General features: G+C 31.5%; 4 protein-coding genes across 58 annotated transcripts in view; 3 read left to right on the top strand and 1 right to left on the bottom strand.

The window, feature by feature from the left end:
* Nucleotides 1-1,762: 1,762 nt before the first annotated feature.
* Nucleotides 1,763-20,954, top strand: LOC146534436 (inter-alpha-trypsin inhibitor heavy chain H4-like). 50 transcript variants are annotated; one of them, XM_085193431.1, is made up of 30 exons: nucleotides 1,767-1,926; nucleotides 6,286-6,420; nucleotides 6,723-6,922; nucleotides 7,377-7,487; nucleotides 7,569-7,822; nucleotides 7,917-8,020; nucleotides 8,127-8,255; nucleotides 8,370-8,570; nucleotides 8,738-8,903; nucleotides 9,028-9,135; nucleotides 9,410-9,547; nucleotides 9,782-9,948; nucleotides 10,399-10,545; nucleotides 10,940-11,104; nucleotides 11,874-11,970; nucleotides 12,217-12,261; nucleotides 13,062-13,115; nucleotides 13,696-13,758; nucleotides 14,681-14,728; nucleotides 14,836-14,874; nucleotides 15,190-15,231; nucleotides 15,459-15,521; nucleotides 15,841-15,888; nucleotides 16,168-16,218; nucleotides 16,471-16,521; nucleotides 17,535-17,594; nucleotides 18,211-18,264; nucleotides 19,784-19,989; nucleotides 20,357-20,532; nucleotides 20,740-20,954. In XM_085193431.1, the coding sequence occupies exons 2-30, from the start codon at nucleotides 6,295-6,297 to the stop codon at nucleotides 20,789-20,791; spliced, it is 3,165 nt and encodes a 1,054-aa protein (XP_085049557.1). In that variant the 5' UTR covers nucleotides 1,767-1,926; nucleotides 6,286-6,294; the 3' UTR covers nucleotides 20,792-20,954. The 50 variants fall into 50 exon arrangements, with proteins under 50 accessions (XP_085049601.1, XP_085049557.1, XP_085049562.1 ...); XM_085193436.1 differs by lacking the exon at nucleotides 18,211-18,264; XM_085193437.1 differs by lacking the exon at nucleotides 17,535-17,594.
* A 713-nt stretch (nucleotides 20,955-21,667) lies between these two features.
* LOC146534437 (uncharacterized) lies at nucleotides 21,668-22,622 on the top strand. Its single transcript, XM_085193493.1, has 2 exons — nucleotides 21,668-21,754; nucleotides 22,156-22,622. Exon 2 carries the CDS (start codon nucleotides 22,166-22,168, stop codon nucleotides 22,562-22,564), a length of 399 nt encoding a protein of 132 aa, XP_085049619.1. The 5' UTR covers nucleotides 21,668-21,754; nucleotides 22,156-22,165; the 3' UTR covers nucleotides 22,565-22,622.
* Nucleotides 22,623-23,241: 619 nt separating this feature from the next.
* LOC146534438 (transmembrane protein 256 homolog) lies at nucleotides 23,242-25,268 on the top strand. The gene is made up of 3 exons (XM_085193492.1): nucleotides 23,242-23,415; nucleotides 23,527-23,799; nucleotides 24,423-25,268. The coding sequence occupies exons 1-3, from the start codon at nucleotides 23,344-23,346 to the stop codon at nucleotides 24,564-24,566; spliced, it is 489 nt and encodes a 162-aa protein (XP_085049618.1). The 5' UTR covers nucleotides 23,242-23,343; the 3' UTR covers nucleotides 24,567-25,268.
* A 126-nt stretch (nucleotides 25,269-25,394) lies between these two features.
* The window catches only part of ctrip (E3 ubiquitin-protein ligase ctrip), a 35,166-nt gene continuing 33,424 nt past the window's right edge, over nucleotides 25,395-27,136 (bottom strand). For all 6 annotated transcript variants that reach the window (XM_085193489.1, XM_085193487.1, XM_085193490.1 and 3 more), the window contains exons 37-39: nucleotides 26,909-27,025; nucleotides 26,296-26,475; nucleotides 25,395-26,168 (exon numbers count right to left, since the gene is read on the bottom strand). In XM_085193489.1, coding sequence (XP_085049615.1) covers nucleotides 25,975-26,168; nucleotides 26,296-26,475; nucleotides 26,909-27,025 — 491 coding nt within the window. In that variant the 3' untranslated portion in view covers nucleotides 25,395-25,974. The remainder of the gene's footprint in view (nucleotides 26,169-26,295; nucleotides 26,476-26,908; nucleotides 27,026-27,136) is intronic.

Genomic DNA, 27,136 nt, shown 5'->3' on the forward strand with positions numbered 1-27,136 from the left:
TATAGTTCTTAATGGAAGTTGCTTGACAAGGTTTATAAAGAAGTCCAAGCAAACTTAGTTTCGGGCGGCAACTAGTTTCCAATAAATAAAAGTTCGCTAACCCCAACTTGATGCTTCACTGATTGATTCGAAAAGTTTTTTTTAATTTTATTCATATTATACCTAGTAGATACGTTTGTTAAGGATACACAACGGGATGAATATGAATTATGTTATTCAATAATTTACTTATATTTTGCAACTTCAGAAAAATGGAATTGAAACTGCTATTCTCAATGTACAACAATATAGCCATTCTTGATGCCTAGCCTTGATTGATGATCCTGCGATTATGGAATTAAGTACTTACCTAAGTAATATTTCGTGCATTATAACATAATAACATTTTCGAAAAGCTTATATTTTTAAATTTAAATAATTGATAATATTTGTGTGTCAAATTCCTACGTTCCAAACTTTTCTGGTCAGCTTTTTTGGATATATTATATTATTGGATATATTATAGACAGCAGTGGACTCCTGACTGGAAAAGCTACTATAAAGCATTTGATAAAAAAAAATAAAGAAGTAAGTATTCATTGAAATTATAACTTTTATTTATAATTGAAAAGAAAGATGATGAATTGAATGAACGTGATGCTTTTTTATGATTATGTTTATGTCTGGTTCAAAGTTTTGAGTAGCAACCGGAAATCCCCAGAAGCACAAGTTCCAAACCGGTGATATATTTGTTAAAATATCACTAACTTCTTTATTTGTGGCTTCAAGTGAAGAATAGAAAGGTACAGGTGATAGAGCTGGTCATACCCTATAATTTATACCCCATATAGTATGTAAAGTAAGAGATGGGAAACCATCATTTATCTATATAAAAGGACTTGTCCTCACTGACTGAGGTAAGACGCACGCACAGCTGTAACCGCTGATGGTAGAAACGTGAAATTTGGACAGATGTTTACTTTCGTAATCTGGACATCCACTAAGAAGGAATTTTGAACAATTTTAACCCTAAAGGGGTGAAATAGGGGTTCAAAGTTTGTATGGAGAATTTTTTAAATCGGCACCAATTTTTATAAAATTTGAAATTTAGATTTTTAAAAGTATTTAATTGAACACGTGTTTCATCGTTTTCTAGAATTCTCCCCCTAAGGGTGCAAATAAGGGGTTGAAAGTTTGTATGGAAAAATTCTTAAATCGCCACCGATTTTTATAAAATTTGATATTAGACTCTTAAAAATATTTAATTGAACATGTGTTTCATGGTTTATTAGAATTCACCCATAAATAAGCAAGTGAAGCTGCGCGCGTCCGCTAGTTATTCATAATTTAATTATTATTAAATTAAACAAACAAATTTTTATCTTGTTTTAAATATTTATATTATGTTTTCTTAATTATCTAATTCAAGACTTATTATTAAAGAAAAAAAAACTACTGATATACCGTAATACAAATTGCATTATTATATTGTCATTGTAGTTTGTATTATGATTATAAGAATTCACCTGAATGCACATTTAACTGCGAAACAATTGAACTGAAGATTAGTTCGTCGAATTTATTAAAAATATTGTAATCATTATTATTTATATCAAACACTACTATAACGATATAAACATCCTGGACGCTAAAATATATTTCTCTAGATTACAACGTGGAAAACCCCATCGCTCTGGTATAGTATACTTGCTGGTACGAGCGTCATCCAAGAATACTTGTATCAACATACTTCAATATATATAAGACGTAGCTTGTGGACTGCGGTTCAATAACAAGTTTCGCTTCGCGGAGGGGGACACACGCCCGGTCCACGGAGCACCGATAGTTGATATTTACATAGCTTCTTACTCTTCCTTAGCAGGCAGTGGAGACGGAACGTGTGGTGGACGGCAATTGTCCCAATCATCTCGTTGAGCATAAACAAAAGTGAGTACCGTTCGTTTTATGTAACATCGTGCCGGCCGGTATGCGAATTACCACTTCATTTCAAACAATAAGGATAGATTGAGTAGATCTATACTATTTCTCTGTATATATGTTATTTAATCCTTGCATTCATTTTCAATTCATTGTCGTTTAATATCTAGTAACAGTTTACTTATACTGATTTTATAGTGGTTTCTTATACAACGAAGTGTGTCACTGTTCTATTTCGACCTCCTCACCTCATTATTAATTGTAATAAGTGTTAAATATTTCTTTTAAGTAGTTCTATCTAAAACTTTAACACAGTGATATTTAAATAGATATAATATAAATATCAATCGTAATAAATTTATATACATATGTTATAGTTAGGGTTGCCGACTTGCCGTCCGTTCAATGAAATATATTTCGGGTCTATTTACAATGTACCGCCGAAGAAATATTAAATTATGCCTAATTAAGTAATGCTAGTTATACAGTCTTGACCCATTAGTTATTTAACCCCAACGTATGTTGGGTATGTTTGTATGTACCTACACTATATGTTCATAAACATGCAAAAGCACGCTAGAATAATGTGATTTCATGGAATGACTGAGAGACAATGTTGTAAATAAACAGTAAAGATTAAATTTGCCTTTACTAGAACAACAACTTCTAAAGTACAGACAGACAGTGGTAATATAATTAAAAAGAACAGAAAATAATTTTTCAAATTTATTTAAAAAAAACATTTCTTGAGGCTGTGTCGAGGCAAAAGCAGGGCTTTGAGTTCCGCCACTCAACACACAATGCCTCCAGATATTGGCGGAAAGGAGGGAGAGGAGTGTCTTAACACTAAGCACCCTCTGCCTACTCTGCGGCATGCGGGATATAGCGTGAAACCGATGTGAAAAAATGAAATAGGATAAAATTCTATACTATTATCTATATATATAAAAGGACTTGTCCTCACTGACTGAGGTAAGACGCACGCACAGCTGTAACCGCTGATGGTAGAAACGTGAAATTTTGTACAGATGTTAACTTTCGTAATCTGGACATCCACTAAGAAAGGATTTTGAAAAATTTTAACCCTAAAGGGGTGAAATAGGGGTTGAAAGTTTGTATAGTCTTTTTTTAAATAGTCACCGATTTTTACAAAATTTGAAATTCAGACTCTTAAATAGATTTCATTGATCACGTGTTTCGTGATTTTTTAGAATACACCTCTTAAGGGTGCAAATAAGGGGTTGAAAGTTTGTATGGAAAAATCTTTAAAAGGCCACCGATTTTTATAAAATTTGAAACTTAGACTCTTAAAAGTATTTAATTGAACACATGTTTCATGGTTTGTTAGAATTCACCCCTAAATAAGCTAGCGAAGCTGCGTGCGTCCGCTAGTATTACTATATTTTTATAGCTTATATTGAAAAATATTATATTTTGCCGAAGACATATTGGCAACCCTAGTAGTAGTTAGCATATGTACGTTAACTTTATACGTTTTATTCTTAGGGAAATAAAATTGGTAATCGTCAATCGGTAAAGGGGGCTGCCCGCAATCTAAAAACCTAATTAACACAAAAATTCTTCAGTAGGAACTTCAAATTTTTTTATTATAAGGAAAACCCAATTATTTTAAATAGTATAATAATAGTATAATTGTATCGGTTTCCAATAAATTCGTACTTAACGATGTTTCCTAAACGAAAACAAATGAGTAGTTGGTAAATGTTCTTAATTATTAACGATAACGGATTTAAATCGATCATAATTACTTATTAACGCAACAGTATCTTAAATATTTACAATATTTACAATACATAACAAATATTGAAAAAGAGGCGAAGAACATTAGATACAATTAATTTATACATAACGGTAATACTAGTGAATGACCGTCGCGAACTTGTAGATTTTCGTTATCTAGCGAAGGTTGGGATAGTTGGGTTCAAGTCCAATTTTATTCATCAATAGAAATAGCTTATTTTTATAGTGAAACCTGCGATAGTTATTACCTTTAAAAAAGTACAAAACAATAAAGAAATAAATACGTAAAAACTAAAATTTATAAAATGATTTTAAAAAAATCTTGGTCATATATTTTGTTTGCTTTTAGTTTACGTATTTCGGTTTTTTTAATGTGCAATCTAATTGCAACAATTTACGTAAATATTATCTGTATTTAACAACAAATAGGTATGTTATCTGGGCTCGGGCTCTTTCTTGACATTGGTAACATGAAAGTTGGTAACAAAAATAATGTGAGTTAATCACGCAACGACGTTATAGGCGACGACCTTTAACCCTTTTAAGCTGATTACGTCTCTTAAGATTTGCCATAGGTACAATAAAGATATTTTATTTTCTTACGTTGTATATAAATATCCCTAATAGTACAGTGATTGTAGTTCAGTTAATATATTGAAAAAAAAAAAACAGGACAAGCGCGAGTCTCGGGTGTCGGGCTTGCCCACCGAGTTTTCCATATAATGTTATTGTTAATATGTATCCATAAATGTTTATAAAATAAATTTATATCTAGTTTATATTTATTGTACATATAATTTATCTAAGTATTGTGAGATCTCCAATATATTAAATAAGTTTTCCTCAATCTTGGTATTTTTAACTCTATGAACTTAAGCTAATACATTTTTCATCTAATAAGGATAATGCTATTGCATCGGACGAATAAAAACTGCGTTTTTACTTAACATTTTTTAAAAGCGAAGTGTTTGAATGACTAACAGTTAACACGTTTTTCCGCATTTGGTAAAAAAATCTTCAATATAAATATTTTTGTATTGATTTCACATTTTGTAGATAAGTAAGTAAAGTAAATATAATCGTTACGTATATGTTAAATAAGTATATCTAACTAATACCTAATTGGGTTAAACATTAAAATCCATACTATGTAATTATGATCGTCTGCAATAAAATATTACTTTAAAGTCATCCTTCTTTTTAGCTTCAGGCTTTTTGCTGCACATTGTCATTGGCATAGTCGTGTTGAGGGGCGGAACCCAACGCCAAATTTTGCCTGGTTACCATATCGAGGAAATGAAACTATTCAATATTTCATTCCCTCAAGTGGGAATCGAACACATAACAGTCACGTGCACAATCGCACGCTTGTGTCCTTCGAGCCACGAAGCCACGAAGGCCTCAATTCCCTCTACAACTAAAAAAGTTATTTTGTGTTTTTAAATGTTTATAAAGATATGTATTTTGTATGTGTAGAAGTCATAATAAGACATTAATGTGTTTTTCATACGTAATATGTATATATGAACATGCTTCTCAACCTGTGCTCGTAACGAATTACACTTGGTTACAAGTCACGACTTTTTTAAAGGTCGATCAGATCCATTAAAGTTAAAAGAAAAATACTCAACTGGTTTTTAACATCTAAAAGTATTATTATCAAAGCGCCATAGGAGCGCAGTTAAATCCTGTATAAAAAAAAAGATATATTTCTTATGCTTGCGATCGTCTTAAGTGTGAACTCCATATATCTCTCTCTTTATATCTCTCTCCATATATGGTATCTGTTTAAGGCATAGTGTTGCCTCTTAATTAATTCTTTCTCTATAAAATTATTAATATGGTGTGCTTAAATGGCAGCTACCTTAAATAAATGTGATCGATATTTATATTAGTTCCGCAATTGTTCGTACACTTAGAAATACGCTTAGAATTTAAGACACGTTACTTGCTTTCTTTTTAAATAGGTCAATATAAGTGTACCTACCTGTATGTAGGTGCCTGCAACAAATGTTCTTAAAATGGTAGGCAGGATTGTATGCGACTGTGCAATTAAAATAACATTGTTACAATCGTACCCAGTCTGACCTATTTATTATTAACTTAACTAAACGTGTTTATTTTATTTTTTTTACTAGTTTACAAAGTACACAGAAAAGCTACTGACATAAAACTTTTCTTATTTTTTTAAAAGTTTTAACAATATTAAGAAAAAAATCGGACCCGAATGTTAATATCAGATTTAGGTGGTAGCTTCATATGACAACGGTAATTTGAAATGTAAATTAGCATAAAAAAAATACCGACATCGATATATGAAATTGAGAAGCGCTATTAACTAGCATTTTTATTTAAGTCACTCCGATTTCCTAATATAAGATGTTTTCAGAAGAACTGCCTTCCGAACCGGTGGTAGCTTTTTGTTCATATGTTCATTCGACGATTCAAAAGTGCTTATAATAAGTTTATTTGAATAAAGAATATTTTGAATTTGAATTTAAATTTTCCTTATCCAAGCAAAAGCACATTATATCTTTTTAAGAGATGAGGTATTTATATATGTAATATTTACAATATAACTATTTAATGATTATTAATTAATTTCAGATCGATAAAATGAAGCCTCCATTATGTATACTGTGTACATTAGCTACGTTTCTAATATGCGTTAACACCGCTACCATACCAACTGAAGATCAAACTATCGTAGTGGCCAAAGCTGATGATGATGATGTTAGCGAGGTTAGTTTTGAAATAATTTTATTTATTTTATATCTAATATGGATCATAGCTGAAAAAAAATATGGTTCCCAGAAATGTTATTGATGTATCAAAAAACAGTTACTGTATGTAAACAACGATAGGCGCAGGAGCACGAGCGTGTGGCTTTAACGCAACGGTTGTGAATTCGATTCGGTGGAAGGTGGAGAACGGAGTGTTTTAACACTAGGTTCCCTTTGCCTACCCTGCTATATACGATAACAAATTCTTGTTTTTTTTATATAATTAAAATAAAATAAAAAAATATCTCTGCTTTGATAAAGGCTACAACTACATCGGAAATGGCTACAGAAGAACCAAATGCACCTATAAAATTGACAGAAATGCTAGTACAGTCAGAGGTGTCCCTCCGCTACGCGCATACCGCTGTGGTAACGCACGTGCGGAACCCAGCGCGTCGGTCGCAGGAAGCTTCCTTCCACGTGCTATTACCTGACACAGCGTTTATCACTGGCTTCGTTATGTGAGTATTTAATTATTTCCTATTACAAATTCTAATTATAACAGCTTCAAATTGGTAACATTCAGTTAAGAAATAAGCATTGGTTTTGGTTGGTTGAAAAATTATAAGTAGAAATTCTAAAACATCATCGTTAAAAAAATACTTTTATATAGTGAATGATAGAAATACTTGTGAATACGTTAGTTTTTTTATCTTGAATGTCATCTACTCACCGCAAATACGCCTATAGCTTACAGATATCAAGTTGTGTACGTAACTTTTTATTGTTAAGTTCGTATCGTATTTACGGAAACTGTAACAAAACTCATCGAGAATATATCTTATTTTTTACCCATCTTTCTTACCGTTTATAATAAAAATATTTTACCTAATCGACAGTATTACAAACTATTAAAATTTTCTCTAAATTATTATTTTTTATGAATATGATTTATATGGAATTTATTAATTTAAGGACATTGAGTGGAAAATCATACAAGGCATATGTGAAAGAAAAGGAAGAAGCAAAGAAAATTTACTCTGATGCAGTTTCTCAAGGAATTGGAGCTGCTCATGTAGCTGCAAAGTGAGTAAATTACTGATACCACTATCTCCCTTCTATTATTTTTATCATTAAAATAATGATAAATATTTCATAATATTCCAGAGCACGTAATTCAAACCACTTCACAGTAACAGTAAACGTTGAACCAAATAGTAAGGCGACCTTCAATTTGACGTACGAAGAGCTTCTAGTAAGACGTAATGGAGTCTACAACCATGCCATTAATCTTCATCCTGGCGCTCTGGTTCCTCACATGGAAGTTCGTGTACATATTAAAGAATCACAAAAGATAAAGCTGCTTCGTGTGCCTGAACTTAGAACTGGAAACGAAATTGATGCCACAGAGAGTGATGCTCGTAAGAAATTCAAATATATTTGTAAACATTACATTTATTTGTCTTTGAAAAAATAATATGCAACTTAATATAACTAAACTATTTATTATTTCAGAAAACACAGTTGCTGTTATCAAAAAATCTGATGATAAAAAAGAAGCTACTATAACATTTACTCCAGATCTAGAAGAACAAAAACGACTCGCTCGAGTATTTGCAGTAAGTAATATTAAATACAATCCACAAAACTTAAAGTTATCATATTCTTAATTAAAATTTTTGCTTGTTAATACTATGGAGACTTAAAATTAATGAAATATTCCAGGATAATCTTAAAAAAACACAATCTCACCATTGGTACTCCAATATTGACGAAGACAACAACAATGAGGGTGGTATTGGGCAGTTTGTGGTCCAGTATGACGTTGAAAGACCCGATAAAGGAGAAATTTTAGTAAGTTCAACAGTAGAAAATATTTCGTTACAGATATAAAAAAATATATAAATTTGAAAATAACATTATTAAAGTTATATTACATTTTTTATATTGGATGTTTATAATCTTCAGGTTAATGACGGGTATTTTGTCCATTTCTTCGCACCACAATCCCTGAGTCCATTGAGCAAGTATGTAATATTTGTATTGGACACGTCAGGCTCTATGGGTGGGCGCAAAATTGAACAGTTACGAGCGGCCATGCGCGCCATTCTCGCCGATCTCAACCCCAACGATTACTTCAGCATTGTTGAATTTAATTCTGACGTTCAGGTAAATATGTCTCCAATATTTATCTAATTATTTGATTGTCCGAAAACTCCAATTGGAACTGATAGACTTGGGCTTAAAATACTTAAGGATTATGGGCTCTAATTATATTTACAAATTTCTGATCTTATCTGATTAATTCAAAGATATCTAATATTAATTAAAAATAGGTGCATGAACTTAAAGAAGCTGATGAACCAGAAAAACCACGCTCTTATTCATACCACTCGTGGAGGTCAGAGTCTAAGCCAGTCGTACTAGTGCCACCGTCCCACGCGTCTCCCGAGAACATTGCAAAAGCACAGATAATTGTATCGAGACTGTCTGCATCTGGAGGTAACAGAAATTACTGAAAAAAAAACTAAACATTTATTTATTTTTATACATATTAAAAGCAGCAATATTTTATTGTTACATGTTACATTTTTTTACATGTATAAACTCTTGAAACTTTTCGAAGGTACCAATATCTACGATGCTCTTAAAGTGGCTCTGGATCTCATACATAAGGCTTATGCAAACAATCATTCTGACTCCAGCAACAAGGAGATACAAAGCGCGGATATAAGTAAGTTTTTTATCATATACGAGTAAATTAATTATTACTTACAATTATTAGCTTTAAGAATGGTGTTTATATCAGTTTTCTGATTTAGATTTGTACCGAAACGAGTACGTTTCGAGCACTAAAAAACTTTTAAAAAAACTAACTCCAATGTTTGCCCCTTTTGGAAGAAAAAAGTGGTTACTATGCAAAATTTAAAAATATATTAAACAGATTGAATAAGTATGCCACAAATTGAATGAACTCATTTTTTATATTTAATCTTACATTGATATAGATGATTTGGAGCCTACCATCATCTTCTTGACGGACGGTGATCCGACCGTTGGCGAGACCAGTACTCAGCGCATCATCTCTCACATGACTGAAAAGAACTCTGGTCAGAAAAAGGCTGCAATCTTCTCACTCGCTTTTGGTCAGTATATAAAAAAATATTCTTCCATTAGTTTTTGGTCTTTTATTGTAAAATATACGGATATAAACATTGTTGAAAGTGATGGCTTAAAAATCTTAAAATTATGATTTTTTAACGTCACGCTGTATGCCACAAATTTGTAGCAGGATAGAGAGAGGGGACCTCATTCCGTTTCTGACGCACTGCCTAATTCTTAACATTCTAAACTTAACATTTGTTATTGTAACACAATAGGCGAGGACGCAGACCGCACTTTCCTGCGTAAACTCTCTCTCCGTAACGACGGTTTCATGAGGCACATCTACGAGGCGGCCGACGCTGAGCTACAGCTGCGCCACTTCTACCAGCAGGTGTCGTCACCCCTGCTCGCCGGAGTGCACTTCGTCTATCCACCTAATCAGGTAAAGTACAGTACGATCGAAGCGTCGCGGCCGTCCTGAAATCAGATTTGGTTTCAGGATTTTTCTTTCCTTTTTACAGTGTAACAAAAGAATACAAAAAATTGTATTCTCTTATGTGCTCATTAAAGTTTAAAGATTTGTCGCTCGCTAAGAAAAAAGAAAGTAAACAAATACGTTTACTTTAGTTTTAAAAAATACGAAAAAAAAATATGCACATGGTTTCCTTATATCTCTCTATCTCTTAGTTTTATCCACATGGTATAAATGAGTTCTCTGTTTTTATTACACCAGAAACATAATTTATGTTTAGGTTGGGTTCAAAAAATTATGAAAATTGACCAAAAATTATAAAATTATTTCTTTTTCGAAATTGCAGTCCGTATTATTTGGAGTAATTTAAATTTTGTGTAAATAAATTTTTAAATAAAGTTTCATGTTCATATTTCACAGATTAAAGAGGGCTCAGTGACTAAAAATAAGTACAAGGCGATATACGATGGTTCGGAAATAGTGGTGGCGGGACAGCTCGGGTCGGGAGTCATTGAGTTGGAGCCGACTGTACAGGCGTTCTGCGCCGACCCTCACGACCACCGCAAGGTATACCAAGAAACAAAAACCATATTTTTTTAGTTTCACGCTGTATCCCGCATATATAAGGGCAGGCTGAGGGAACTCGTGTTGAGTGGTTGACTCAAAGTCACAAAATATTAATAATTAATAATTCATTTTCCCGAGTGGAAATCGAGCCCACAACCGTTACGTTTAAACATTAGTGTTAGAGTAGAGTGGCTCAATATGACTACAAAAGTTTTAAATGGTTAAATTGAAACGTCACACACAGACAAACTTGTATCTATAATAAATCCACAGTTTGTTAAGTCTCTTTAAAAATATATTGCTTTTACATTAAAATTGTGCTCCAAATCTACGTGCATTATAGTTCCGGCATGTCTAAGACGATACTATTTACATATTAAATGTTTATAAACAGAAACCATACGAGGTGCGTCCAGCTCTGACATCAGGACCAGCGGGTGAATTCCTGCCGCTGGAGCGCATGTGGGCGTACCTCAGCGTGAAGCAGTTGCTGGACGAGCGGGAGGTGTTGGACAGCCCCAAGGATGTCGAGAAACGCGCACTAGATATAGCTCTCAAGGTAAGGTTCCCTTTTAGAACAGATTTCGTACTTCAGTATTACTTACTTGTAAATAAACTTATTTATTGATTTTATGACGATTTTGTTAGTGTAAGTTACTTGTACTTCACAAATCAGCTTAAGCAGGGTAGGAAGAGAAAACCTTCACACTTAAGACACTTCGTTCCCCACTTTCCGCTAAATTTTCCAAGGCATTGAACCTCGAGTGACGGATATCAACGCCGGACTTTTGCCTTGGTATCAGAGCGAAGAAATGATCTACTACTACTTGTAGTTCATGGTTTCAAATTCCTTTGGCGTTTTAAGTTCTGTCAAATATATCAAGTAGTCGTATAGGGTCATTAAATTTATCTTTCTAAACCGATTTAAAAAGTGAGGTTTTCATTTCGAATGTAGGTAAATACTGAATGTTTTACGCCAATTATGAAAGAAGTTTTATTATTTGTTTTTATACCACGAGGATTTTTTGTTTATTTAATCACCATTGCAACGATATAAAATTCATTCATCACATTGATATAGTTAACGCAAGATTTGGACCAACAACTCTTATTTATGTTATTATTTCTCTCCATACATCTGTTCATAGTCCTTGGACTGATCGCATGATAATATCTAATATAAAAAAAAAAAAAAAAAATGTTATTATTTCACGATTCATTCCCCATTGTAGTACATATTTACCGTTTACATACCCCAATGTTAATTTAATTTATAAATACGCATAATACGCACGTTTTATTCATTAATATTTTATTTTATTTTATAGTATGCCTTCGTGACACCGCTGACTTCTCTGGTAGTAGTAAAGCCCAATGCGACCGATGCGGTCAACGCAGAGTCTGTTGATAACAACAATAAACCTTGTAAGTGTTCATTTATCAATTGAGCAATTGGTTATAGTAAATATGGAGTTAATTTACTCTATAAAAAATACTGTCAAATTTTATGAAGGTACCAACCTAAATTAACCTAAATTAGCCAAGCGCAAAATGTTTTGATACACACAATTATTTAATTTACTGATATAATTATTTTGCCAAATATATTTAAAGAAAAGACACACTGTTACTGTTAAAATTTTAATTAACAATATAAAAATGTTATTCCAGCTTTCGGTTCTTTCCTACAAAGTCCATCATTCGCTTCGTACCCTGGTAAGAAGTTTTTTTTTTTACCTTATAGGATAAAACATTTTATTTTGGTAATCATATACAGAGTGGAAGCGTCAGCGCTCCTTTTACGGGAACAGCACATAGGGTGAAATATTTCAAACCCTAACCTAAACCTAAAGAAATTAATCAAGATACCTCAACAGTTTAGACGTAGGATTTTTTTTCCATTTCACGATGTTTATCCAAACCTGTATTTCGTGTGACACAGTTACGCATAGATACCAATAACGTAAAAGTGTTTACGTTGTAGTAAGTGTACTACCTCAAAAATACTAGTAAAGGTTAAACAACTTTGAACTTTATCGCCAATATCTACGATTCGATTTCGGAATCAGGCGTTTGCGGCGGTGTCGCTTTGATAGGTTTATGTGTGCGTGCGATGTCCTTACAAATGGCGTTTTATTTTACAACGAAAATTTTATTTTTTATTTTGTTTCAAAAAAGTACTTTTTCATTTCTGGGATTTTTTAAAAACTCAGTTAAAACTGTGGTTTCATTTAAAGTAGTGCTGACAAAAACACTCTGTATATTCACTAATTGTAAACTTCATTTGGGCACGATAACAGAATATTAACTGTGCATGTTAAAATAAAAAAGTACAAATATCTACTAAGAACACTAAGCTTATAGTATATTTTATTAGCTAAATGTATGTTTAATGTGATATAATAAATAATGTCGTGGAATTAGATATATATCGTGGAATTAGATGATGATGATGATAATGATGATGATATCAAGATACAGTGGAAAACTGACTGATTTTTTGCTTTCATCAACAGCACATATAGGAATACCAGCCCCCGCTAACATGCCAGTCCACTATTCGATATCTGGTATGATTATCAATTGAAATCTTAAAAATCTTCATTAATTTCTAAATTCTGTTTAATTTCTTTTCGAAAGAAAAAACATTATTTCTTTTTCTCTGAAACTATCAAACATTCTACGACATTCTTTTCTTTCCGCCTTGTTTCCTATAATGTCTATCTCTTAAATTCAAATAATTTCAACACCTATTCCAATATTGTTATATATTTAAGCTTATGTGTTTTATATTACTTATAAATGACAGAGAGGCGACAATATCAAATAAATAATTATAATCCAACAGTAATTAACGACATGTTAACAATTCTGCATTCTACATTTATTAAATCAAATTTTGCATGTTTTTGGGATACATGTATTTGGAAATAAAATACATAGGTATCATATAAAGTTAACTCATTAACAACATCTTTTGGGATTACATTTATAGTGACCATATAAAAAATAAAATGGCCAAAATACTGAACAAAAATGTTAAAAGGAATAAAAATATTGCGATATATTATTTTTCAACGATATACCGAATGACAGTCTAATATTGAACAACTTCGTTAATCGTGAAACGTAACGTATAAATATGTTTAGGGGGGATATCCTTGAGTGAAGCAGCACAGTCGTTCGTGGTGGATGAAGAGGAAGACTACGCTGGTGAGATATTAGGCATTAGAAATATTAAATATTTTCATTTTGAGTTCCGCCACTCAACACGCAATGCTTCCAGAATTCGGCAGAAAGTGAGGAGCAGAGTGTCTTAACATTCCTTCTATCTACCCTGCTATATGCGTAAAGCTGAAAATAAAAAAAAACCTTGTTTATGGTTAGCGTATATAATAATTCTTTACGTATAAGAAATTTTGTAAATTATATTATCTTATTTATAATAAGATACATTTAAATATTTTACACCACATCGCTAATAAACATGAAGTTGAGAGAGATATAATGTTATTAAAATGTAATTTATTGCTTATACATAGGTTTACATACTTGTTTACGTTTACATAAATATTTTCTCGATTATGTTGACGTTTATTTTACTCTAAATTTCCGGCGTATCCGTAAACGTACGAACTTACGGTCGTGTATCAATTATATTATTGGATAGAAATAAAAAAACAATGGGACTATATATAAAAACACATATATAAATACAACTGCATATATTATTGGTCCAGAGATCAGCACACACTGGAATTTGAAGATCATGCTCATATGATTAATCATGGGTAATTTTTATTTTCTATTATTTTTTTGTAAAACCTTTTTATTGGAAACTTGGCACATATTTTATTATTATTTCATTTCATTATCACCTTCGCATTAGCTAATATAATATTATTAAACTTTATGCTCGTTTTGTGGGAAATTAAGTTTAGATTATATGTTTTGGCATTGCTTTGCATGAACGGGACGTGGGCCCTCTTTGTTTTTTAATATCTGTATTCTTCTATATTCTAAGATTTTTACACTTGTTTGTGGTTTGCACTATGTTTCTTAATACGTTGCTTTAAAGGTATGCGAAGTATTCATATTATCTACCTCTGAATTATAAAAAAAATCCTCATTTCAGGTAGACCGTTGACAGGTTATGGAAATGCTGTGCCTTTATCACTAGGAGGTATATATTATGATATATTATAATAACACTAAATGTCTTTCTTCTTTATAAAAATGTTTTTTATATTTAAATAATATTTTCATGAATATATTATACTTATTTTATAGCAGGAGCTCCAATACGTTCATTCAGCTCACCGATGAGCCGTAAGTGTGCTTTGCTCTTTTTTATTTTAATTTTCTGTAAGGTACAATAAACTAATCCAACGCTTTATTCTAATACTTATAAAGGTATTTATTTTGTGTAGATAACCCTTATATAATTTTGGGTAATGGACTTTCATATAGATTCTAAATGCAGTCGATATTTTAAAACAAAAAAAATCCTATGTTTTCGGTGCACAAATTGTATTTACCTTTACTACCGTCTGATAAATATAAACGTATCTTTAAAAATATTGCAAAGTTGTTATATATCTAAAAAAAAATTAATTACAATATAGACAATATTTTTTTATATAGCACGTTTCGACGTTGTTACCGCTGACGCAGGAGTGAACTATCGTAAGTCCTTAATAAGCTAAATATATATATGTATATAAAATTCAATCGCAGATTTTTAAATAAATATTGTTTTTTAATTAAAAAAAAGATTTTATTTGTAAAATTTTTATATTTTAATAATATTTTAATGATTTGTGTTAATTTTATTGTTCTAAAGGAAAAATATTATTTAAAAAAAATAATAAAATGTAAAATAGTGTACGTAATATTATTACATTGTTTTATAGAAATGATGGGGAACAGCGACAGAATTAGTGGGGGTTCGTTCAGAATTAGTGGGGGTCCGTCGAGTAAGTGTCTTTATCAAATTTAACATAAATCTGATCTTTAATGGTAGGGATTGGAAGAGATCACTCGTTGTAATAAGGCTGCTTTTACATCAAATTTTTCTTTTATTTTTTATATGTTTTATTATTAAGTCGGTGTAATAAATTATTAAATTAATAAATCGGTACTACGTATTACATACTATATAAATTAATATTTCATATAAATCTAAAATATCTCAAAGATAGGGTAAATTATTAAGCTGGCGAAATATTTAGCTATAAGTAAAAAGATATCAATATTTATTATATAGTAATTAATTAATACAATATTTTTATATAGCATCTTACGACTATGATACATTGGACTCGAATCCACCACTAACCTTACGTAAGTGAAATATAAAATTAATTTACAAATTTTTGAAATAAATGTCATTTATTTAAGAAAAATTTAGAAAATTAAGCTCATAGTTGTTTCGTTGCGCGAGTACTCAACACGCAATGACTTCAAAATTCGGTGGAAAGTGGGAAACGGCAGTTTCTTAATGAGATCTGTTAACACTACGTTCCCAGGTTCCCTCTGCTACACTGCTATGTGCGTGAAGTTACAAAAGAAAAAAATCTAATTATATGTAATATTAGTTAACGTTATTAAATTACTTTATAGACATTATTGGGGGCGAAAGCGACAGGAGCTTAATTACTGGGGGTATGTCCAGTAAGTGCTTAAATCAAATTTGACTTAATTATAGTTACATACTATACATACATAATATTTCATACAAATCACATGAGGTTAATATATTTCACATATTTTAAAATATATGATTATTTATGTTTATTAGTAGATATTCGTTATTTTTTCGCGTTGTACTACGTTCCCAGGTTCTCTCTGCTACCCTGCTATGTGCGTAAAGCTAAAAAAAAAAATCTACGTAATATTACTTAACGTTACTAAATTACTTTATAGACATTTTTGGGGGCGCACGCAACGGAAACATAATTAGTGGGGGTATGTCCAGTAAGTGCTTAAATCAAATTTGACTTAAATATAGTTGCATATATACATAATATTTCATATAAATTATATATAGTTAATATATTTCACCTATCTTAAAAAATATGATTATTTATATTTATTCAAATTCAAAATATTCTTTATTCAAATAAACTTATAATAAGCACTTTTGAATCGTCGAATGAACATATGAACAAAAAGCTACCACCGGTTCGGAAAGCAGTTCTGCTGAGAAGAACCCTTATCCCTTATTTTTGCCCGTATAATTTTTATTTACCACCTTTTGACCCTCTTCACTACCATGACTTATTTCCCAATTATTTACAGAAGATACTTACCTATGATTTTTTTTTTCATTTGTATTATCAAGAAGCTGGTCTCTTAGAATTCTATATTAAGTATTCTAGAATTTTGAAATTCTGTGCTGTAAAACTTTGGCCAAGGTATCATTGTTGTCATATAACGTCTCTTATTTCGTAGTTATAGTTTATCTTGTCTATTATTGTTTTGCATCTGGTATAGGGTTCAAAATTACTTTACTATTTTTATATTATTTCTTTACTATATAATTGTATATTTTTCGTATCTCTTTCAAAATATCACTTTACTTCACTGACTGTATCACCGAATTTTTTATGTGCTTATAAATAACTCTGCTTTTTAATTTATGCTTTTAACATGCTTTTCTATAAAGATTACTTCACTATGGCTATTGCTGACTTTATATAACAATATGTATAACGCGTCGTGGCTCAGTTGCCCAAGCGTGTAACTGTAAACGTGACAGGTTGTGGATTCGATTCCCACTCGAGGAAATGAAATATTTAATTTCATTATTTCATTATTTAAGTTTCATTGCTTCGCTCTGATAACGACGCCGTTAGACGCAGTAGTTTGCTTATTTATTAATTATTTGTGGCTCTTTAAATTTTTACTTAACAATAATTTCTTACTGGGTATATATATCTGGGAAATATTTTTGGTATAATAACATTCTTATATGGTTTTCTAAATAGATTCTTACCCTCTGCGCAATCGGTATCATAATTTCCATGGTGGTGGTCCTTATAATCATCGTAAGTATCTAAATAAGTCTAATATAACACGAGGGTTTTTAAAAATAATTTTCTTAACATTCAACAATTTGTCTCATTCGTTAAAAAAGATGATAGATGATCTCAAAAGAAATAGTCGATAATTATCGATAAATAAAGAAATTTAGTTCAATCGAAAATGATATTAGAAACTTTAATATCTATAACTAGTATTAATAGAGTTTAGTTCATTTTAACGGAGTGTCTTAACACTAGGTTCCCTCTGCCTACCCTGCTGTGTGCGAGATACAGCTGATTATTTTTTTAACGAAAAGTTATTCTATAAAATTATAATATTGATTACCACCAAAAGTGTGTTAAAAAACGTTGCACATTTAGGTACGGCGATGTAGGTGAACAGTAAATAAAATAATAAATACTAATTTAGAATTGATATTATAAAAATAAATTTAAACCAATACAAAATTTCTTATACGTTTTAATTATGAATGGACCCAATATATTTTACTTATTAATAATATATATTTTTATAATGTAATGGACGTAGTGATTAACAAGAATATAATACATAGATAATTTATGATTATATTAAATATAAAAAATAATATTTTATTTACAACATCTTTTATCTACATAGATGGTCTTCAAGGGCAAAGTGGCGATAGAATTCTCGGTGGCCACACTTTTAATGGTAAGAGTTAGACTAAACTATCTAAATGAAATGAAGAATGTTAATTCTTACTTAGGTAGGTATTTTATGGTTGTTTAAATCCCAACTTAAATAAGAATGGAGAACGGAGAAGCGAACGACATTATGTTCTTCGTTGACAATTTTAAAAGAAAATGAATTAGCTAACAGTGGAAGCATCCGACTATAAACGGTATAGTGAGGTCGTTCTCCCAACGGGGAAATCTGGCGAAAGGGAGAACGGAGTGTCTTAACAGTAAGCTGAAAAAAAATAATTTTAGGGTTCCGTACCTCAAAAGGTAAAAACGGAATCCTTATGAGATTACGAAATCTACAAATATTTTTCTCGCTCATGTTGTCTGTTTGGTTCACTGTGTAAGTGCTAATAATTTCATTTACATGTAATGCGTATTATCTATCTATACTAATATAATAAAGCTGAAGAGTTTGTTTGTTTGTTTGTTTGTTTGTTTGAACGCTAAGATCTCTGGATCTACTGGATCGATTTACTTTGTTTTTGTTTTGTATGAAAGCTGTATTCTTCAGAAGTGCTATAGGCTATATAATATTACATTACACATATATACTAATAAATTAAAATACTTTCTAATTTGACATGCAATTTATTCTGCCATGTTAATAACAACCGTCGTCGCTACGCGACCGCGTTCGTTACCGCGTCATTTTGATATTCATCCTTATGAAAATAAATATAATAGTAACTTTTAGCATTTCATCTAGATTGAAATTATATTTCTATAGAAATTATATTCTTATATTTCAAGCAGGCGTAGCCGCGTCCGGGTCCGCTAGTACTAATATAATAAAGCGGAAGAGTTTGTTTGTTTGTTTGAACGCTAAGATCTCTGGATCTACTGGTCCGATTTACATTGTTTTTGTTTTGTACGAAAGCTGCATTCTTCAGAAGTGCTATAGGCTATAGGAAGTAATATAACATTACATTATACATATAAACTAATATATTTTAAAGTACTTTCTAATTTGACATGCAATTTATTCTGCCATGTTAATAACAACCGTCGCGTCGCTACGCAACCGTTACCGCGACGTTTTGATATTCATCCTTATGAAAATAAATATAATGATCACTTTTAGCATTTTATCTAGATTGAAATTATAGTTTACTGTATAACATTCTAATAAATAATTAAGGAGATGTCATTGATTCGAAATGACCTAGCCTTCGGGCGGCATAGTATGAGTATGACCGACGCGAAAATATTCTTATAGTTCAAGCAGGCGTAGCCGCGTCCGGGTCCACTAGTTAGATAATAAATATCTACTCTCAACTTCGTAAAAATTGTGGTATCTTTATAATTAGTATTAAGCAAAAAAGTATAAAAAAGTAAGTAGTATTAAATTAAATACAAATTTAGATTGAGCCATTTATTTCATAAATATATTTTTATAGTTTTATAGTACTTTAGCTGAAAAAATATATATAAATATAATTTACAGTGTATACCTACATGATGTGTATTGTGTAATTGTATTTTTGCAGATCGATTTGTTCCTGATTCATACTTTGTTTCTACTCCCGCTACTCCTCCTCCTCCTCCTCCATCTACCACGGAACAGCCTTTGGAACATAAATATCACTTAGAAGGTTTCACCTGGGCATTGAGTTTACTTAATGGCGATGCAGGCTCACTCGAGTTCTCTTCCAATGGTAAAAATGTCACGTTGGAAGTATCCAAAGATTCTAATGTAAGTTTAATATATTAATATTTTTATTTTATTCAAATTGTTTTTATATTTTAATCTAATCGTCGCGTAAAAGGCTAAGGTAAGTTAAATTATATAGGACAGTGCTCTACTCTATAACTAGTGTCATGTCATATATTACTTATTAAGAAAACGTATAAAAATTGAACGTAGCTGGATTTGAACCCGCGCCTCTTTGGAAACCGTCCAAGCGCTCTGACCATTTCGCCCGCACCTCTTTTCTTCTTGGATTTCTTATTTCTTTCCTAAAAATATATTCAAAAATACACATTACGACGTAAGCACTACTACTTAGTCTAAAGTAACAAATGCAACGATTATTTAATTGTTATTTTTAATAAATTTAAAGCCACCCAAAGCAAGCAATGGTGATGAAGAATGCTCCAATGTTGTCGTCTCGAAGCAGAAGAGAGAGGTGAGCTCGGAAGGAGCCGGGGGTGTATGCGTGTACCTCACCCGATGCGCAGCCGCGGCGGACCTTGTTGTAGATGCATACCTTAATACATATTGTACCGTCAATAACAGGTTCGAATTTATTTTGTTTATTTTCTTTTTCATATTTTTACCCCCTTAGGGTATAGAATCGAGATCGACTTAGGCATGGGCTAAATGCTGTCTCTGAACTTGATTTTCACCTGGCAGATTGATTTTTGGCTCTTTTGATTTGATTTGATTTGACAAACATATTTTATTCAAATGTTTGAAAACTAATATTAAAATTATTTTTTGCAGATATGCAGGAGTTTGCTGTCCAAGGAACCAAGTTGACGTTAGGAAAGCTTGAAGCTCCTTATAAAAACACTATTCGCCTTTAACTAAAATGTGATAAATATTTTTAATATTTTAGTAAATATTATCAAGTGTATTTGTTATAATACATTTAGTGTAAAATATCCATTTGCAATTTAAACTTTATAAAACCATAATAAATATATTTTCATATAAAAGTTGTTTTTTTAGAACCTGTAGAAAACAAATTACTATGATATCAATAACATTACAAGCATTGACTATATTAGATGACCCATACAATCACATGGTAAAGATAAATGTAGTCATCAAGACATAAAATAAAATCAAATGTATCATTTTATTTGTACATATTTATCATTTTTCAACTTATAACAACGCAATAATTAAGTATTTGGTGTATAAAATAATTTTATAATCATGAAAAAAAACTAAACCTCAACCATACCATGAAACTATTATATAGACATAATAATATAATAATAAAATAGTAAAAAATATATATTTTAATGTTACAATATAGAAATTTTAATAAAATATTTACTGCAAATATATACGTAACGTATAACTCATAAGTGAAGCCAGCATGTCGCATGAGCACAAGCTTGCGACTGTACGCGCGGTAGGTTGTGGGTTCGACTCCCATTCCAGGAATGAAAATCTTTATGATTGATGTAATAAATAAAGGTCTTAGTTAGAATCGATTACTTTAACCGGGGGCGCTGTAGAAATAGTTTAACCCTTAATCAAATATTGGGAAATTATTTCCCACATGCCACTACTGTAATTTTTTTGTTTTATTTCGTTTTTGGCAACTCTAATCAGTACCAACCTTAGGGAAAAATAATCGTACAGAATTTTTTAATTTTATTTATTTGCAACATTTTGTCTTAAGTCGCGAACTGTCATTGTATGTCAATGTCAAAAACACAGAAATATTTTTTGAAAAAACCGGTTCAAACGGAAGATTTAAAAGTTTTTGAAGAAAAAAAATCTGGTAAGTGCATAAACACAATAATATTGTAAACTAGACTTGTTTTCTGAATGTTTCTTACGGTTTTTGGGCTCGCAGCATTGATATTTGTTGTATTTTCTTAGGTTTAATTATGTGGGAAATTATTTCCCATTGTTTGTTCCTGCATTTGAAAAATACCAATTTCTATATATACAATAAATAATTTGTCTGTTGCACTATATAAGTATAAACAGGTATAGTTACTTATAATTTTATCTAACTTACACAAAATTGTCAGCGAGTAACTCATATATGGAGCTTTCTCGAGAGTTATGACTGCGTTTGTGTGATTTCTCACTTGATTTTTATAACTATTATATTTTAGAACTATTTGTACTGCTCAGACTACCAAGTTAGTTTAGACTTCCTTTTATTTGTTTTAGCTATTTAAATATGGACGCTAAAAAGTTACAAAAAGTTCTACCAAAGAAAAAATTGGAGGAGGTGGTGCAAAATTTAGACAACTTGTCTGATTTATCAGCCTCAGATTCTGAAGATGACTCATGCTATGTCAATAGCATTCATTCTCCATCCGATACTTACCTCAATCAGCTTGACGATAACCCAATTGAACAACGTCTTGAATATATCTTCGGCTTCGAATCGAATGAAGATAAACAACAAAACGCCTACTATACAAGCCCAACAGATTTCAACGGATGCCTTACTGACAGCCTTAGGAGAAACATCTCATATCACAAACTCACCAACAACAGACTATGTTCCGCCTGTGGAGTAGCTTTGTGTGCTAAAAATTGCTTCAAAACCTTTCACACTGTTCCACCTCAATAATATTATTTTTCTTAGTAATTAAGTTTCAGTTTATATTAAAACTATATATCATTCCTAACGTTGTTGTTTCATTTTATAACTTTATTCACTCATATTACAGTATTTTTTTCAATTTTATTATATAAGACAAAAAAGAAACAAGTAAAGTAGGAGCAACTTACATGTATAGAACTTGTAGTAAAAATATATCAAAAGTTGAGAGCTATTCCGGATAATGGGAAATAATTTCCCACTTAATTATATTTTGCTTTGAAATACCGGATACTGGGAAATAATTTCCCACTGCAAAACCCCCATTTCCCCCCTTTTTATAAAAAAAAGGAGTTGTTTTTCGAAATCTACGGCACCCACTTACCTAAAAGCCGTGACCAGATTTCAAATTACTCGAAAAATAAAGTTTGTTTGATTAAGGGTTAATATATTACATTGTACTGCAAACAATACATTTCATTAATTCTAAAAAAGTCCGGGTAAAAAAGACCGTATACCGCAATCGGAACTTATAAATAAGTCACAATAGGGTATTTTGTGATAATTATAGTTATATAACTGGAAAAATACCAATAGTTATCTATCTTTAATTCATACCCTATGGTTCTTAGAATGTATGTAGATAAAAAAAATAAAAATTGACATTTGATTTGACAATGAATTGATATTTTTGAGTCTTGACCAAAAGTCTTGTTCTGTGGTCTTGACATTTGTCTGTATTCTATAATTCTATATTACGTTTTTTGGATTAAAATAGGCATTTTTATTTAAATAATAAAAATAAAGGTATGGTTAATTTAGTCGACACTCTTATGATTAATACGGTGACGGAAGGAGCAATGAATATTTTACGCAATATCGTAAGTTTTCAACTTGCACAATATTGCCATCTGCATTTTGTCTTTATTAGATAAAACTAAAGACAAGCAGAGTATTTTGATAAATATTTAATCTAAATCTATAATTGGCAGGGCGTGTTCAAGAATAATACAGTGACTCCACCTCCTCCGATCCTCATAAAGATGCCGCTATGGCAGTTAGCCCAAGAAGCTGGGCCTTTTGTAAGGCTTGCAGGGATAAGTGGAGCCACAGCTGTAGTTTTGGGTGCAATGGGTGCACATCGTACCTTTCCAGAAACAGAAACCAAAGAAGACCTAAGAAAAATATTTGAAACGTCAAACAGATTCCATTTCTTACATACTTTGGCTCTCATGACTGTACCACTTTGCAGGCGACCATATATTGTAAGTTTTGACCACTTCACTTAATGATAATTGTGTAAATATGTTTGCGGATCCTTTTTGTAGTAAAATATGTTAATTCATTATATCATTAAGACACTTCCATACCACACCACCAATGAAATTCTGGAGGCATTGTGTGTTAAGTGGTGGAAATGAATATCAGGCTTGAATGGATGCTTTTATAGGGTTGTTAATTGAAAGTAAAATAATATCTATATTTCATTAATAGTATTAATCAAATATAACTTTTCCTAATACTAAATATTAACACTGTCTTTACACATATTATATTAAGTAGAGTAGAGATGTGCCTATTATAACTTTAATAAACTAACTGATTAGCCGATTAATAGGTTGTAGAGGCGATTTTCCAGGTGTCTAGTCAGCTAAGCCTAACACAATTTTAAAGATTTCCCTGATGTTTTCTTATTTTTCAATAAAGTAAGAGTCCAATTAATATTACATTCATTGCCAACTATTACCAACTAGTTGGCTTATCTCTAATATTAGTATTAAAATAATTTAGTATATTAAATGTTTACATTATCAACTTCATTTAATTAAATTCTTATACATATAACTTATTATATAATTATTAAAACATAATTTCAATTGTTTGACAGGCTGGCAGCTTCTTTATAGCAGGAATGGGTCTCTTCTGTGGAACCTGCTACTATCATGCTTTCACCGGTGAAAGAAAGTTTAGACGTCTCACACCTATTGGAGGCTCATGTCTTATATTGGGTTGGATTGCTATGGTATTGTGAATTCCAAATGTTCAAATCACAATTTTGGTAGTGAACAATCCATATAAGTGTTAGGTCAATGGTGTTAGGTAGTCATTCCAGTAAATGTTTTATAATTAATGGTGTAGATTTTGGTTTTTCATTTGTTAATTACTCAATTCCTTTTGATTGTAAATAATAAGTTTATTGACAAGTTACTGTAGATGTAGGAAGTTTTATCATTGTATAATTATAATAAGTGGAAGCATTTTGAGTAAACTATTCAGATTGATTGTTTTTTTAAATACTTTGTATTTGAGGTTATTAAAGTATGCCAATTAAATCAAACAGGAATTCTGTTAGATTTTAATCATTTTTTAATTACCAAGCAATATACAAGAGATATTTCGATGGTCCCTAGGTAAAGTATCGAAAGTGACAAATTAAAACTAAACTTCTTAAAAGTTCAAAAGACCTCAGGGACAGAGTACCCTACCCAACCGGTGTCGCTGTAAAAGCCAATAATGCTAACAGCATTAATCTCAAGACTGAAATAAAAGTTCAAAAGAGTGATTACCTAAGGACCATTGTTTTTAATGATATCAAATCAATTATTTTAATCAATTTTACTTAACAGTTATTCAAATTGAAATAAGAGCACCATATCTTGTAATAGTAAGTGTATCAATTAATCACAAAATGTTGTTGTAATTGTGAACAATTAATATGACTTGTTAAAAATAATACATGTGTTTTATTTATAACTGTTTCCTTTGTCAGGTGGAATGTGAATACTTCACAGATGCTGTCTTTGTCCTCACTACCATACTGCCAGTATAATTTTCAAGCAACAAGAAATAAAACACAGTATTGGATCGATATTGTTTATATGGTTTTTATTGACATTGTTACATATTAAATTTTGCACTTTTTCTTAATCTTTATGTTTCTTAAATTTTAATCAAAACATACATGGTTTGGTATTAAATGCTATGTTATGTGGGCTCTCGAAGGAGATCTAATGGTCCTTCATAAAGTACCTTATATAGTAAAATATATTGATATAAGAATATTAGGGGTGGTGATCACCAGTCACATACCGGGCGAGAATCGTCCATGGACCTGGAGTGGCATACATCCCCACCTTAACCTACCATATTGAGAGTTTTTATCTAAATAAAGAAATATACAAAGCTATCACATTAAATTAACACAAAATATAATTATTAACATATCTCTGTAAACTAAAAATCTAAAAGAAAATGAAATCATAAACGTGAGCACTTTAAGTGTCCGTCACATAGGAAAATAAAACACTCTGATTGCACATAAAGGAGTCCGGAGCTGTCGCGCCGCTATTACGAGAGACTGATTAATTATATCACTAACCGCATTCACACAGATTATACGAGACAGGTAGTACTACGGGAGCATGGATGAGGGGGAGTGTTCAGGACAGGTGGAACGAGTGCTGGCCCTCGGAGGCGGCGAGGCGCAACTTGGCGCGCATTACTTCCGCGCTGCTGTAGTCCGGCAGCTTCAGATAGTTCACGCACGTCATCACCGACGGCAGGTACTCGTCGGGGTCGAGTGACTCCAGCGACTTGCGCACAACCGTCAGAGGTGGATTTAGTGCCTTAAAACCTGTAACGTATTATATTAAATTAGTTTTGTAAATAAATATTGTGCATATAAATGATAATTTACTTACCGTGTTCCCCTGAAATACATTCTAAAACTCCAATATAAAAGTCTTAAAACTTAGTCATACCTCCAGTGGGCAAGCGTGGGCTTCCGGTAACAAACTGCAAGAAGAGACGTTGCTCCTCTCGGTTGTAAGAGGCTAGTATATCAATGAGCATCCTTATAGCGCGTGATTCTGCGTTGTAGCCGTGGTCAGGGCGTATACATTCACCGAGCATACGCGGATCCCATCTTTGATCGCGTCCACCTAGTGAATAAATTTAATTGTTAAAGCGGTTTCAATATAAATATGAGCTTCTTTTTGTTTCCCTCTCAAGAAAAGAGACAAGTGTGACTGTAATCGCAAAAGGTTGTGGTTGTGTGTATTGGGAGGCAAAGCACTGTTAAAATCAGCCACTGAACACGCAATATCTTTAAAATTCGGCGTTAAATGGAGAATGGAATGTCTTAACGCTAGATTCCCCTCCTCTGTCTACTCTGATCTGTATGAAATACAGTGTAAAGCTAAAAAAGATAGTTGTTTTATGTACTGAATTACCTGAAAGTTACTGGAACAATTTTAAGTTATTTCCCTATTTTATAAAGTTAATTTCTTCTATTTATTTCATAAAGTTATTATCTTTATCTACATTAAGAACGAGGCTATATTTTAATTTGGAAAATTGATATGTTAATCATACCTGACGGGCTTCCACAAAACACTTGTTCCAATTCTTCAGGGTAAAATATTTTCAGATTATTCAAAGGGAATACAGATTCAAAACCCTCTTTAAATGCATCCAATTGCTTGGATACGCCTGCAACGAATACACAGGATTAAAAAATAATCATAATAAAAAATTAACAAATACATATTATAAATGTGAAAGTTTATGAGGATGGATGTTTGCTTTAAATTCAAGCAAAGA

The sequence above is a fragment of the Heliconius melpomene genome, chromosome 11 (assembly GCF_056956725.1).
Source record: "Heliconius melpomene rosina isolate 202511_hmr_F chromosome 11, ASM5695672v1, whole genome shotgun sequence".
NCBI lineage: Eukaryota > Metazoa > Arthropoda > Insecta > Lepidoptera > Nymphalidae > Heliconius > Heliconius melpomene.